Source organism: Falco punctatus (genome assembly GCF_963210335.1).
Source record: "Falco punctatus genome assembly, chromosome: 8".
NCBI lineage: Eukaryota > Metazoa > Chordata > Aves > Falconiformes > Falconidae > Falco > Falco punctatus.
In genome coordinates, this window is record NC_137588.1 from 25,055,450 (window position 1) to 25,069,981 (window position 14,532).

Sequence of the window (14,532 nt, forward strand, 5' to 3'; positions counted from 1 at the left end):
GAGTTCTCATGTTCTTTCCAAGTATGATTCATTTTCTTCTGTAAGCATATTTCTACCTGCTTTGTTTGACATTGAATACTGCATAACGTTGTATCGCAGAGCTGTAGGCTAAAATGCATTGTGACAGGTATCAGGCCATTTGATTGAAGTCATTCCAGGATTTTAGAATTTCAAAAAAATTCTGCTCTTTTTTTTCAGTGCTTGGTCCTTTCACTTACAGGAAAATAAGACCAAAGTAATACTATATTAAAAAAGGACAGAGAACACAAGGGAACAAGTCTGTAGCATTGCTTTGTCTGTTGTGTCATTCAGAAAAAATTTTGACCGCAAGTGTGGTTTCTTGGTGAGTGGGTTATAGCTCACCAAACTGTCTATTTGTCCCCGTGACCAGACAGCTTACTGGATTCAAAACACCATTACAAGTCCTCAGATATTAAGATCTAAGAAACTGCAGTTTGTCACAGTGTACGTGTTCATTTTCAGTGGTGTAGTGTGCGTATTTTGACCTCTCACAACAGCAAGACATGTTCAAATGACCCAGTACAAAACCAGGATTCAAAGTATTCCAGCTCTGTGTTCAGCAGTATTGAATTTTTCTCATAGTTGCACTCCATTTGAGCCTTGTAGTTTTGCTGCTGGTGGGAGAGGGACTATTTGGTGATATTTCCTGTAAATTAGCACATACCAATGTTCACAGTTTTATCTAGAGGTTTGCTATATTTGGTCCTTTTGTGAGAGCCCAGCTATTGCAAACTAATTGTTATCTGAGACCCTCTGCACTATTTCAATACCAACATAAGCACCTCACTGCAAAACAAACATGAAGGGAAAATTGGAGATACCCAGAGCTACCAACATTACCAACCTGATGGCCAGGGCACAGTTTTACTGCTCTGGCTGGGTGCTGGAAAAAGCTCTGGGTATCACGTGAATCCGTCTTGCACACGTATTACTTTGGTTTACTGATAAGGTTTTCCAAATGAAAAAGATGTTGAAAAAAACATGCCAAACACAACCCTAAGACAAATTCCCAGGGAATCCAGGGCATGTACAAAGGACAGGGAGTTGTCTATGCAGGTTTATACCTATTCTACTTTTAGTTTGTTTTACCCCACCAGACCTTTACTCCAGTGAGTCATCTTGATGCCTTTACTAGAATGACTCACTGAAGTAAGGTCAGCGAGCTCCTCATGCTCTGATTGACGTGCAGGGGGTATTTTGTAAGGCAATTAAGCTCAGGAGAGCACAAAGCTAAGTCAGTGAGACATCTGTTCAGCAATTGCTAAGGTACTTTTGAAAAATTTCCATTTACTAGATTTACAGTCCAATGAAGTCATAGGGATTTTCCCCATGGTCTGCTCTAGGCTTTGGATTAAGGTTAAGTTGTGTAAGCAAAGTTGCTATAAAATATTTTAAAGAGTTAAATATAAAAACCTGGTATGAGAGTTCAGGAAGTAAGTTTTTCACTTAAGAAATGAAAGTTTGACTGGACAAATTGATTTAAGAAATGAGAACGTTGTTGAATTCAACTCGAAACATCACCAACAGCTCATGAAGCAGGAATTTCCATCAGGTAAAGAAAGGCAGGGAGCCAGCCCCCAGCCACAGGAGCTCGCCATGGGGCTCGACTCCGGCTCTGGCCCGGGAAAGATCAGGCTAACTGGTGGAGGCCTCACGCTGACGCAAAACTGAGCTCAGAGCCTACGCTGCCACGAGAGAGATGGTGAGGTTTGATTCTACCAGGAGAGATAAAGAGGGAGCAATATTGACATAGGCTGGCTAATCAGGAAAAGCCCGGTGCTAGCAATGCAATCAAGGACACAAATCCATTCCTCAGTAAAACCTGAGCTAAAGGAAAAGCTGTATCAGTCAGCAGAGCACTTAGTGATGAAAGATGATTTAATAAAACATTGAATTTATTCTCCTGCAAGGGCAGGAAATAAGCCCCGTGACAGTGGATATTAAACTGATACCACCATTGCTTTCCACTGAGAGCCGCTTCTGTCGGCACTTTGTTTTGCTCGTTCCCTGTTTTTCTTGCCACAGAGAAGTCTGTAAATAAAGTGCTAAACCCACAAATTTACTCCTGTGTAAGTCGGGATAAGTCACAGTCCATGTTACACAGATGTGGACCATTAGCAGCGCTTGGCAGCGTTATTGCTCCATTCATCTCACACCCTTTTTCCTTTAAGGAGCTGAGGTCCGAGGTGGAGCTGGAGATCTTGGGAGAGACAGACGGGCTCAATCTCTCTTTCACAGCCATCTGTAACGAGGGGACCTTTTCTCCACATCAGAGGAAATGCTCTCGTGTTAAAGTGGGGGACACAGTAAGTAAAGAACAAATTCTCAAAAGACATGATGTCCAGAGAATTTACAACACCAGAATAGAGATGTTTTTTCATTCTTTATTAAATGGTCTTTCTCCAAACAAGTTACAAAAAAGTGGGTGATATCAATGACCTTCTGTCCTCTGCATTGTGCTCCCAGAGCACCCAGCCAAGCTACATGTGCTGCAGACATGAACAGCCACCAATTTCTCTTTCAGGTCTCCTTCAACATGACTGTGAGACTCTCCTCTTGTGAAAAAGCCAGAAGGCATATTGTGATAAAACCCGTGGGGCTCAGCGACACTCTGGAAATGGAAATTCACCCCCAGTGCAGCTGTAACTGTCAGGCAAAGGCCGAGCTGAACAGCCCGAAATGCAACAAGGGGAAGGGATCGCTGGAGTGCGGGGTGTGCGTCTGCAGCCCGGGGTACGCGGGGCCACGCTGCGAGTGTGACGAGAGCTCCCTCGGCACCAGCTCCTGCAAGGGCTCGGCGGAGCAGAGCTCCTGCAGTGGGAGAGGGGACTGCTACTGCGGGCAGTGCGTCTGCCACCCGTCCCTGTACGGGAAGGTGTACGGGCCGCGCTGCGAGTGCGATGACTTCTCATGTGTGAGACACAGAGGGCTCCAGTGTGGAGGTACGGTCCTTTTTGGTGCCTGCATTTTACAGCTTTATTGCCTCGCTCTTAGCTATGAGCTTGTGAATCTATATTTTTATCATATATGCCGTTGCAATCAATTCTGTATGAAGTGTAATTTACAATTTCTGAACGATGTTTAGACTTAAACCAAGAAACAGTTTTTAACCCTGATTTCAAATTTAAAAACCTTTACCCAGCTAGTCTAAGTTGGCATGGCTTTATTGGAGCGTATCAGCTACTATCACGGTGGGTCAGGCTTTTAATGGCTGTAGATGGTTGTTGTTCCAAAGAAGTTTAGGTGAGTATATTGACATACATCAGCGTTAGCCAGTGTAAAATTTCACTCTGATGTAATTAGCAAAGCATGGCAATCTTAATTAATCTTAACTAACCACTTTAGGATAATTCTGGTATTTTTATAATTTTAACCCAGTAACCTCAATGATTCTTGGTTTATCTTGGTAACATACAATCAGAATTGGAGAACTTCTGTTTATGATTTTTTTTCCTGGGCTACACCATTATAAATCGGAAGTGATTCTATTGAAACAATGGGAGTAGCATTAAACTGGCAGGAACCAGCAATGAGATTGTGCTGAATAGATAGGCTGAAATTCTGCTGCTATAAATGAAAGAGGATTTATGCATTAGATTGTGCACTGTCAGGATATAAGATCTATGTGGAGGACTCCAGTGAAGAGAATGGAGCTGCACTGGCTTACAGCCAGTCTAAGTGAAAATTTGATCCTCTGGCTTAAAACTGAAAATGCTGGGGGAAGAAGAAATGTTTAAGAGTGAGAAGAGGTGGAGAGGGGAAAATACCTGCTATTAAGGAGAATGATTTTAAAGGCCATCATTCAGATTCGTATTAAGAGACTGATTTGAAGTATGATAAATGTTTTTCCAGGCAATGGTGACTGTGACTGCGGGGAATGCATGTGCCACAGTGGATGGACTGGGGAATATTGTAATTGCACAACTGACACCAGCGCCTGTATTGCTGAGGATGGGACGCTGTGCAGTGGGAGAGGCGAATGCATCTGTGGGTCTTGTGCTTGCACCCATCCAGGGGCTTCAGGCCAAATGTGTGAAAAATGCCCTCTCTGCAGTGACCCTTGCAGTTCCAGGCGGTAATGTGCTGTTTTTGTCTCCGATATTTATATCATCCAGGTATCTGGTTCCTATATTGCCTCAGCAGTGTGCTCACTGCCACTACCGTAAATTGGATTTACAGACCAGAACTCAAGATCTTCTCTGCCCTTTGAGAGGGGTAGTCATAACACGTACATCAACCATTTATCAGCATTACTTTTGCATAAAAGAACTGTATGGAAAACAGTTTAATCACCTTAGAGCAGCACAAGTAAAACATCACACTTCCACTGCTGTCACTGGCTGTACAACTAATCAGAATGGTGGCCTTATATGACAACATCAGACAATGACAGATGAACCTCCTTCCAGTCCACAATACAGAATGAAAATATCCCAGCATAGCTGCCACGGCAAAATTGAGGACTCAGAGAAAAATTTGACATTTGTATTACCATTCTCATGCATATGAATTAATAAGGTCATGCTGTCTGCTCAAGCTTTACACATGTGCAAATTCGTAGTCCAAATTCAGTTAAGCTTGGCTGAATTAAAGAGGCCCCACTATGATAAACTAGGTCATAGTCTAGGGATGAAATCAGTGGGTAGCTGTATGTCATGTATAAGTGGATGCTAAATTGATTGTAAATGGTGAATTGTCTTCCGTTCACTGAGCATACAAAATTTATGTATCTTTTCTGCTGTGACATGTGGTGTATGGTACACTGCATGATAGGAGAAGCAACCAAAAATGTGTGTGGCATAAAGCTGACCACACTAAGTACACCCACGCTTACCCTTGTATTACATGAGCTCTTGCCAGGCTAAAGTCAGTCTAAAACGAGCGGTCTTCAGTAGAAATCTAAGCTAGAAATTCAATTAGGCTTCATGGAACACATGATATTAATGACCCGGGTTTTGCTTGCTGAGCGCTGGAGTCAGTGTAAGTTTCATTAATGTTTCATGATGATGTCATGTCTACTTATTTAGAGTTAAGGCCCATTTCTCTTCCATACCAGCTCTTTACCACTGTATTTTCATGCCTGCTGTTGCAGCCTACACTATATCTGAGATGAGAAGCTATTCTATGGCATGTGATTAAATCATCATTTATGTTAGTGCTAAATTTGACCTACAAAAGCAAGCCTATCCAATTGTTCAAAGCTTCAAGTAAAGACAACTTCTGCATGAAGCTGCTCTAAACACGAAGGACAATGCTGCTGTTTTGCTCTGCCCAATTTGGCAGAGAATAAGAAATATAAAGTTACATGATGGGCATTACATTAGCCTACTCAAACATGTATATTGTATGCAGTGTTAGATCTTTTCTCTCTGTTTCAGCCCTTGCTGAAACGCAGGGCAGGGAAAGCCAAAAGAGAGAGAGCATTGGGAATACTTGGGTAGGGTAACCAAGAGAGCTGAAAGACCAGGTCAGGGGGGAAGGAGATCAATGGCTAGGCAGCTGAGAAAAAGAGTGGTAGTATGAGAAACATGGCAAATATGACAAAAACACCAACAACGCTGAATGCGTCTCCATGAGATAGAGGCTATCCCATTACCCGCTTGCTTTTACTATTCGCCATCTCCACAGCGAGTGATAAGATCATCTTCATCCCGTGAAGATAATCTCAGCAGCCTCAGCCTACTCCCATGGATACATGTCAATTCAATGCAACAGGAGACGGTGAGGTTTTTGGGGAATGTTTTGTCGCAGTTGTTCTCTTTTCTTATCTTTAAGCAGTCAGTCCTTCAGGCTGCTTCTCAGAGTCTCAGCCCCTCAGTCTGGCCAAAGCTATTTGTGAAGAATCAGCAAGATACATTGTGCATCAAAAATTTTCATATATGAATTCTGTTTGTTGTTTCCTTTTTCCATGAATAAACTCTGGATTTATTAAAATCCTCATTGAATTTCTGGGAAGATTTTCAGAGACTTCTAAAGGAATTGGTTTAGATTGCATTTTAAAATAATATTTCAGTCATTCCACCATTAAATAAGGTAAATAATTTCCCAATAAATTGCAATGGTATAATTAGGATCTGAGTAAGTAATTCCTGAGACAAGTAATCACATTCAAGAGACATCTGTTAAGACACCTGAATAGTGTTTTAATACATTATTCAACAGACTTTCAACAAAGGAAGACTTATAATAAGTAGGTGCCCAAGCTTGATGTCTCTGAAGTCGATTTCAGATATCGTTAACCTGATAGGCACTCCTTCAGCTGGTATTTAGCGTGAGCTTAGTTCAGAATATTTATTTCTGAAAATGAATGTTACGTGTGAGTCACCCCATGTCTTTGATAGACCTACATGAATAATGTTGCCTGGGGTTCTGTCTGGTAGCTAATAGGCTGGGAGGAACAAGAGAGAGCTTATCCACAATACCTTTATTCAGGTGGAGGGACTTTTTTGGTGGTTTGTGGGGGTTTTGTTGATTTTTTTTTTTTTTGGTGTGGCAATACGTATCATATTTCTGAGAACTACTTTATCCATAGCACAAACCCTTTTGTTTAGCTGCTTTTTAAAATGCAGATGCATATGTACTGGCTTTTATATTCTTGCTTTGTGACAGGCAGAGATTGATGAGCTGCTGAATTATTTTCTGCAGGAGCTGTGTGGAATGTCACTTGGCTTCTGATGACAAGTCACTGGGAGAATGCAGTGAAAAATGCAAATCAGTTGATGCAACCATCAGCACAGCAAAGGGTTTGTATCCTCAGACTTCCTTTTCTGTCCATGCATGATAGTGATAGTTTCCACTTTCAGTCATTTTATATTTGAAAGTAGCCTTGGTTTTCTGCTGTGGAATTATGTGAAGGCTCATAAGGCAATTGCTGTCTGCCTGCGGTTCTTCTGTGGTAAGTAGGAAATGCAGATCAGTCCTGGTATTACCCTTCCAGGTTAATTAACTCATTGGATCATGCCTACTAGAAAGTATAGAATTTAATAAATACGTTCCCTACAAATCAGTGGGTGATGAAAGCTCCCTAGATTAAGTCACACCTGTACCATGGGTTCTAGCCTGGCTTCTTTTCCCACACAAATGCAAAACCTGACTCTGGTCCATATGCAGACCCTTGATTACAGCTGGCAAACAGAGTCCTTTAACCTGTGGCAAAGACATTTCTAGTATTCTAAAGGCTCAGTGCATCTTTCGATTACTCACTTTAATTCAAAACTACCCTCTGTCAATAGGAACTTCTGAATAGGAATTAACCTTGAATAAAATAGTACTCAGAAAAAATATAACTTTAAATGGAAGAGTGCATCTTTTTCTTTCCTGTAGAGGAAGGTGCTCGCCTGTTTCAGTAGGCAGTCTGTATTTATTATAACGGCAGTTCTAGTCCCAATCCTATGGCAAAATGCTGTTGTTAGGTGAGGCAGGGCATAGGTACATTATATCCACATCGCAGATATACTGTAAGCATTAAATAAGACAACTGTAGGAATTAGGATGATAATGCAGAATGCTGTATGCACATACAAGGTTTGTGCCTGCAAACTGTTGGAAGCCCATCCAGCACTGCATGCATGCAGAAATTTCATTAACGTACATCTTCCCATCAAAGCTACACCTTTTTGTTCTTAATATTACTCCACAATACAGAGCCCAAAACTTGCAAATATTGCCCTCATAAAGAAAACTAATTCTAATTTTCTATTTTTATAACATTTATTATTATGCTTTGCCTTTCTAGACATCAGTATTTGTTTATAAATATTAAAGCGTCTTTACAAGCTTAAAAGAAATAGAAACACTGTTATTGTATTTCTGCAGTTAGTAAAGTTTTCGGGTTGCTATTGCCAGATGGTGGATATTTGTAGCTAGGAACATATAAGACAGTCTACTTTCACATATAATGAATACTAATCAAAAGTAGAAACAGGCGCTTAAGTGGCTCTGTTCACATACACGGAGGTCACAGGAATACGAACATGACAACATCATCTCCTGTTCCTGCTTATTTCCTTTTTTTCATGTCCTGTGCTTCCCTGCTTTGTCAGCTACTTCTTTAGATTTAAAATTTCTTTGCAGCAGAAGACTAGATAACTGTTTTCATCCTAATCCCTAAAAAAAAAAAAAAAAAAAAAAAAGCTGTTGCAAAATGTGTTTCATCTTGAATGCTTGTGTAATAGCTCAAAGGATTTGTTTTGTCACAGAGGTAGCTTCGTTAAGAAGTCCTGAGAGGGAAAAAAAATAATCTTCAAAATAATAATAATAAAAATAATCCTAAAATCAAAAGTATATTATCTAAATAGGGAAAAAAAAATTGAAAGTGAGATAACTAAACAACCACATAATAAAGACAGATTATTGAACAACTTAATATGGTAGCATAGTGCTTCTTTCTGGTTCATATTTCAGTTTCTTTAATGCTTCAAGGCTTTTTGAAAACTAGCTAGATTAAATAACGTATTAGCACTTTAAAGATTTACTTTCTTTTTTGCATGGGTATGTTGCAACACAGTGACTGGAACTGTGGAGCAACACAAAAAGCGTAGGCTTTACATTTTCCTGTTTGCTGGGAATGCCTGTTTTAGCCTCTGAGCCATGCCTTTCGCCTCCTCTGCCTCGGTTCTGTGGGTGCCGGGGGTTCCTCCTGCTCCCCTGCACCAGGGTCACCGGCACAGCGGTGGCGTGAGCATCCTCTCCGCCTGGGGAGCCAGCAGGCACAGGGTGGCACAGCAGCTTTGGAGGTGCTGGTGGCCTCCTATTTACTGGGCTTATCTGCACAGCAGGCATCGCTTCTGAATATTTACTTTCATCCATTTTTAATATTTGAATGTTAAATCGGGCTAATCCCCCCTTTGCCAGACGGGTGTAAGAGAAGCCCTTGTTGCTCTACTTGCTACCCAGGAGGAACTGCAAATCCCCAAAAGTGACTCCTGCCACTACTGCAGCCACAGGACACCAGGCTGCTCCTACCACAGCCCCAACGGGGATGGTTACACTTTCCATTTTTCCTACCCTATGGTGTTGACACCACACAAATTCCCAGTGCAGCAACAAAGTGGATGCTGGTGTCTGAATAAGTGTCTATATCAGCCCTGCTCTGATTCAAAGTGAGATGAAGCTGTTAAAAAAAGCATTTTGTTGAGCAAAAGACAAACAAGAAAGGGCACAGCAACATTTAAATTTACAGTTAGTTTTTTTGGTTGAAACCTTTATCTAAGTATCTGTTAGGAAACAGTCTTCCGCACTTGAGCGCCTCAGCTTGCCACTGTTACCCAATTATTCTTGCAGTGTGAATCCAGTGATTTCAAATACCATTGACATTAATGGAATTAGACTGCAGGCAGAGGTGAGGAAAGGATGATGATTCACTGTAAAACACAGAAAATTACAACAGTGTATATTACAGGAGTTTATCTAACTAGGCAAATTTTTGTGCTGATGAACTGAAAATAATCTATACAACAGCCTCTCTTAGTGTTCCCTCATCCTAAAAATAACATCAGAGAAATAAAAACGCTAAGCATAAGCTGGGTTCTGAATAGCTTGAACTGGCATCTTTGCTTTCATTTCCACATCCTTACACATGATCAGATTTCTGCTCCCCTTGGTCTCAAATCATGACATTAAATTTAAAATTACAATTTTAAAATAACTAATATATTTGTAGTTACCACCTTCTGGATGGTATTTGGAATATGTCTGCAAGTTTTTCTCTGCCTTCAGGATAGTTAGCTACCCTTTTCCTCCTTTTTTTTTTCTTTTTTTTTTTTTTTTTTCATTTAAAAACCAAGCTAATATTCTTTGGATCTGCTTGCTTGAAAGAGTTGGGAAACAACAAATATTGCAAAACTTTTGATGGTGTTACTGGAATTGTGACCCAGCAATGAGTGCCATTAATTCAGTACACTCAGTCTGCAGTTTCTGGCCCTTCTAACAAAACCAAATCTTGTTAAATCAGCAAGTCTTGTCTGCCTGTTACCCTGATAGATAACATACTGCTCTGCCACCAAGGACAGGCAACAGGTTAAATACAAGTTTATTACAAATCAAGAACACGTTTCCATTAAAATCCAACCAAATAGGATTGTCTTTTCATAACAAAGCAGAGAAAAGGACTGTGGGGTAGTCAACTATTTATGTTGTCATATTTTCTATGGTGTTTAATAGCGTTTTGTGTAAGACCAGACTTCATGATAATAACCAATATTAAAAAAAGCACTTATTTCTTTATGTACCATAGATTCCTTTAAAATTCACCTTCCTGTCTGATTCCTACTTTATATTTCATTATTCTTCATACTAAAGTTTGAGGACTTAAGATTTTTAGCACAGTTGCTTATGAAATTTCAGTAAGAATTTTGAATAGGTAAGAAATAATGAATAGTCACAATTATTTTTAAAGAAATGTTTGAGAAGCCTACTTTTTTTTCTTACCTCTAAAAATAAAACCTAAGAAGTTTTTCTAAGAAGGTATTGAAAAATATACCTAGATTTCCAATGCTGTAGTCGTTGGAAATCCATATAATCTTGGGCTATATAGGAACATAAGCATTCAGGCCCAGAGGTATTATTGCACACAGTTATAAGGACAGATATTTTTGCTCTGTAAAAATATTATATAATGGTTCTGCTTCAAATTACGGCATTTCTGGCTCTGGACCTGTAGTCTCCATTTTTGACTGTCTTGTTTGCATTATATGGTCCCTCACAGCCAGCTTCTTCCTGGCTCCCTGTTCCCTCCCTTTCGATGAACTTTTCTTAGCAGAACCGATTTCCCAGTTAAGAATCATCCAGGAAAAAAAATGTATTTAGTTTTTGTGCAGATCTGCATTAAATGGAGAGACAAATAAATGGGGGCAGACTGTCATCTCAGGTTACCTTTTATCTGTTTCCCCTAGAATCACAGTACAAAGATCCCAGAATCGCAGTTTTCTATTATTATTCTATATTTACTGTTGTGACAGTACTGGACACACTAATCATTGAGAGGGCTATTGAGGAAGAAATGAATGGCAGCCCATTTAACAGTATCCATTGCTGTTTGATGTACTTATATCTACTTCTGAAACATAATCTAGACATGGTAGGAGTAGCTGTACACCAAAGAGAACGTACTGTTCACTTTGTCCTGGAATTAGGGACTATTACATTTCCTAGACAGCTGGTGGTTAAGCATTGTGGAAGCACTTCCAATTTGTTGAAATTCACAGCATGCTAGATTAATAAGGTGCACTAGGTCGTCAGTGCAGACTGACAGCACCTGGATCGGTTCTTTGGAAATACAAGAGAAAAATCAGAAACAAAACAAAGCTTGGGTTGGAAGAAAAGTTGTTTAACTTTAGTAGAAATTCTGAAGGTAACTCTGCTTTTGTCTTTCACTCCTTACCATCCACAGGCAAGGCTGTGACAAACACGATGCCAGCAGTCTCTCTTGATATTACATGTTAAATTTCATTCGATCTGATGAGTGACTTTTTTCCCTCCCTCTGCAGATTATTCAGAGGAAAAATCCATTCCCTGCTCTTTGCAGGGGGAAAATGAATGTATAACCACATTTCTACTGGCCGTGGATGAACAGGGAAGGACAGTCATTCATAGCATAGAACAGAAGGGTAAGCAGCGAATATTGCTTTTTGTGTGTGAAACCTGATTTAAAGACACAGGCAGGCTGAGCTACCCAGCAGCTGAGCTCTTTTAAGCAGCACTGCACCTCCTTGTGTTTACAGCTCTCCTCTGCTCAGCCAAAAAAGCACCTCCTCAAGTTCTTATTTGATGTGGTAATAAAATAAATACTTGCCCTTTCGTGAAAGATGGGCAGAATGATTCCTGGGCTGCAAGAGTAAGTTAATCTTTCTGAAGCCCTGTGCAATTCTAAGATGATGATACCAAATGTCATTTGTATTATATGAGAAAGCTATAATTCACTTTGTAATTACATATATTCCATAGATGGACACATATCCAAAAGACTGCCTGATTGGGTATACCTGATGAAATTCTAAAATTTATTTATAATTACATTTAATGTTGCAGCATCATTAAGTTTTGGTATTCAACAGATCACTTTATATCCTTTCATTTAACATCACTTCTTTATTTACTGTTGTTTCACTACTGATTTTTCATTAAACCTCCTAATCATATGGGACAGGAGGGAACACAGACACCACTTATTAGCTGCCAAACAGTTTAGTTTCCAGGTAATACAGATCCCACCCCACTCCCCTTATTTTTTTTTTACATACTCAGCTTCTCAGTGCTAAATATTAGTTATGTTTTTGGGAAAGCCATGCAGATTTGGAACCACATTTGGTTGGCACAAATGGTGGCTTTTTAAGCCTTTGCGTAGCTTTTCTCTAGCATACATGTGAGAAAGAAAGTGATTTCACAGTGCAAAAAAGCAGCTTCTACCATAAGAATGGTAGGCTGGTTTTGTATGGGTTATTATTAAAGGTGGTTGTAACAAAGCTTAGTACTAAAGCAGCACATCCCTTTGTAAACTACACCCTTAAGACTAAAAGACTTAAGGGTAAGATTTTCGCTTTATTAAATACATTTACCATGTATTTTAAGTAGATCTGGGGGCAGGGGGAAGTGAAAGAAATATCTTAGGGAAGGCACAGTTCATTAAATGCTGTGTAGTGGCCCTCCCACAGCTCTGCAATAACCAGTTTCTCTGTCATCTGCTGCTCTGCTCCTGGGCCTGGAAACTTGTGCTGTGGCAGCTGCGATGCATGTGAACGTGAACTGAGAAGAGACCTCCAGAAAGGCTCTAGAAATTTATTTCATTTATGGAACTGGAGTCAAGATGGCACCAGTAGCCAGAGCATTAACCAGAGCTCAAACCAGACTCCACAGAATTAGTGAAGCGATGACATCACGCAAAAAAGCAATGTGAAACCATTTGGCTTACAGTCATGTAAACCAAATAAGACTTAAATGAATTTTTCAATGTACCTTAAACCATGGTTCAGCAGAAAAATTTGTAAAATAGTAGTGTTCACCAACTGCCATCAGCAATACTTTTTAATATAAAAGTAATCAATTTTCTATGTGTTTTGGCAAAGCAAAAACTTAAATTTTAATTTTGACTTTCTGTAATATTGTATGATAAAATTTATTGCCAAACTTGAAATGCCGAATTCATTCAGACTGTTCAGTCCAATGTTTTCAGCCAGTCTAATGGATTTTTTCCTCATTGTTTTCATGAGTAAAATGCAGTTTCCTCTGTTTTCTCAATATCATTGGTGACTTCACCTTGATATAAATCTCATTACACTAAATATTAGTTAATTGAAGTAGAGTTTCAGCCATTACATTGTAAAATTCATACTCTAGTTAACTCAGCCCTGTTCTTCTAGAGTTATATTGACATAGATCTTAAAATAATTTTCTAACATTTCAGAATATGGGTCTCCAACAGCTGCTAACCAACATAGTAAAAGGCCAGTGGAAAAAGTTAGCAATTCATTTGTTTATCCTTTGTCCTGGTTTTGGCTGGGATAGAGTTAATTTTCTTCCTAGTAGCTGGTATAATGCTGTGTTTCGGATTTAGGATGACATATCTTATTATTAATATTTAATGCAATATTTTTCAGCCAGTTCCACAAGCCCTTGAGCAAGCTAGCAGGAGGAAAATAACATGGAATTGAAAGAAAAGGCATGCACAACTCGCAGCAAACAAGAAGCCCAGCATGCCTCTTGGCTGTTCTTAATTGTCTAAAAATTTATTGATTGGATATCCACAGTCATAATTGGTTTTGTCTCCACAGATTGCCCACAGCTTCCAAATATCCCAATGATAATGGTGGGTGTCACCCTTGCTATCCTTCTCATTGGCATTGTTTTACTTTGTATATGGAAATTATTGGTGTCGGTTCAAGACCGAAAAGAGGTGGCCAAGTTTGAAGCAGAAAAATCAAAAGTTAAATGGCAGACGGTATGTTAAATGCATTGATTTATATTTATATGAGGTTCTTTAATTTGGTTGCATGATCCACAATTGCCTTCAAAATTCTGTGTCTTGGTTTTCTTCTTTTATGTTGATAGATTTTGCTGGTAGGTTTTCACTACATTTATTAGTCTGTAAAGTAAAATTGCAATTTTTTAGGGATGAGAAATAGTTAGGAGTTCCATCTCCTGGTTTAAGTTCTTCCACATGTAAAAGCATGCAGAAAACATCTTTTTTATTTGTCATTTTTAATTAGTACCTTGCCTTTGATTAATCTTAGCAAAGTTGTTCGCTGCCTGTGTAATTATCAGAGGTGTACCCATCTGCCCAGAAACGGAGCCTGTTCTAGGAAAGAGAGATTATTGATGGCCTCCGTCATGATGAGAGCCCACTCACGCAGAGGAGCAATGAATGTAAGCTGTCCAAAATGTAGGTGAAAGGACGGGGAAATTCAGGCTTTATTGTCTGTGTGGACATCTAAGGCAAGCTTATACCACATGTTCCCTTTTCTTCTTTCCTTTCTGCCCTTGACTTTTTTGCTTTTCTGCAAAAACTTTCAGATTTCT

General features: G+C 39.5%; 1 protein-coding gene across 9 annotated transcripts in view; it reads left to right on the forward strand.

Annotated features, from left to right (window-relative positions):
- The window catches only part of ITGB6 (integrin subunit beta 6), a 51,990-nt gene that overhangs the window by 32,850 nt on the left and 4,608 nt on the right, over positions 1-14,532 (forward strand). For 8 of the 9 annotated variants that reach the window (XM_080399162.1, XM_080399161.1, XM_080399163.1 and 5 more), the window contains 6 exons: positions 2,193-2,327; positions 2,546-2,963; positions 3,874-4,096; positions 6,667-6,764; positions 11,508-11,627; positions 13,788-13,954. In XM_080399162.1, coding sequence (XP_080255288.1) covers positions 2,193-2,327; positions 2,546-2,963; positions 3,874-4,096; positions 6,667-6,764; positions 11,508-11,627; positions 13,788-13,954 — 1,161 coding nt within the window. Of the gene's footprint in view, positions 1-2,192; positions 2,328-2,545; positions 2,964-3,873; positions 4,097-6,666; positions 6,765-11,507; positions 11,628-11,741; positions 13,956-14,532 lie in introns of those variants that run through there. The other variant, XM_080399167.1, reaches the window with a different exon arrangement.